This window comes from Penaeus monodon, chromosome 25 (genome assembly GCF_015228065.2).
Source record: "Penaeus monodon isolate SGIC_2016 chromosome 25, NSTDA_Pmon_1, whole genome shotgun sequence".
In the NCBI taxonomy this organism is placed as follows: domain Eukaryota; kingdom Metazoa; phylum Arthropoda; class Malacostraca; order Decapoda; family Penaeidae; genus Penaeus; species Penaeus monodon.
In genome coordinates, this window is record NC_051410.1 from 42,725,281 (window position 1) to 42,726,249 (window position 969).

The window sequence follows — 969 nt, forward strand, 5'->3', positions numbered from 1 at the left end:
GCAATACTACAGTGAACACATTTGCCTGGAGACCTTTGGTTAAGGTGACTTAACAAGAAGTTGCAGTTAAACAAGATGGAAGTCTCTTGATCTTCAGGGATAAGATGTGGGCTGGGATAAGATGTGTGTTTGACTTGTGCTGGTGACCAGTCTGTTATATGTCCAAATGCCTGCCATATATTTATAGTCTTTCAGCAAAAGGACAAAGAATCCATTGTACGGACTTTATAACACGTTCATAGGTCATTACTTGCAAGGAGTATCCTATTTTTGATTTGTTTTTTTGCAGATGAAAATATGGAACCTCAGATAATGGCTTCTGAGCTGCACAATGTTAGATTGAAATTAGAAGAGAAGAGAAGAAGAATAGAATCTGAGAAAAGGAAAATGGAACAAGCAATGAACAAACAGAGACAAAAGCTTGGCAAAGAAGCTTTCATGCAGGCTGTTGTGAAGGGGGTAAGTGCCATCAATCTCTTTAAATAGTTTATATTATTAGAAAGGTAGCACTTGTGTGACCAACTGTTATGAACATGGAAAATTGTTCTTTTAACTATTCTGTTCTTTGTAGTAACATTCTAGAATGTAGTGGTAGTTTTGATGTATTCTCACACCTTCTGTACAGATTAGGGAGAAGCATTCAAAAACTTAATATATTATGCAATTAGAGAGAGAAGAATTGAAATTCAGTTTGTATAATAGGAAGTTACTTATTGTGATGATTAAAATTAGTTGTATGAATTATGCCAAAGTAAAGGCAGGCAATAATCCAAGGTAGCCCTCTAACTATGATATACAAGATGAAATTAATGGTTGTAGTCACAAAATTTTGCATGGTTTTTGAGGTAAATGGAATTTTTTTTATGCAGTATGGGTATATACTAAAAGTATACAAACTTTTTTTCTGTATCATTAACTGGAGTATCTAAAACTATGTATAAAAAAGAAATGTAGAAAAGGTTACAGAAG

The 969-nt window shown here is 33.6% G+C and overlaps 1 protein-coding gene across 1 annotated transcript in view; it reads left to right on the forward strand.

Moving 5' to 3' along the window:
* LOC119589286 overlaps nt 1-969 on the forward strand; it is a gene marked incomplete in the record, with an annotated part of 113,340 nt that overhangs the window by 27,465 nt on the left and 84,906 nt on the right. Inside the window, 1 exon segment of the mRNA XM_037937904.1 lies at nt 290-459. Coding sequence (XP_037793832.1) covers nt 290-459 — 170 coding nt within the window.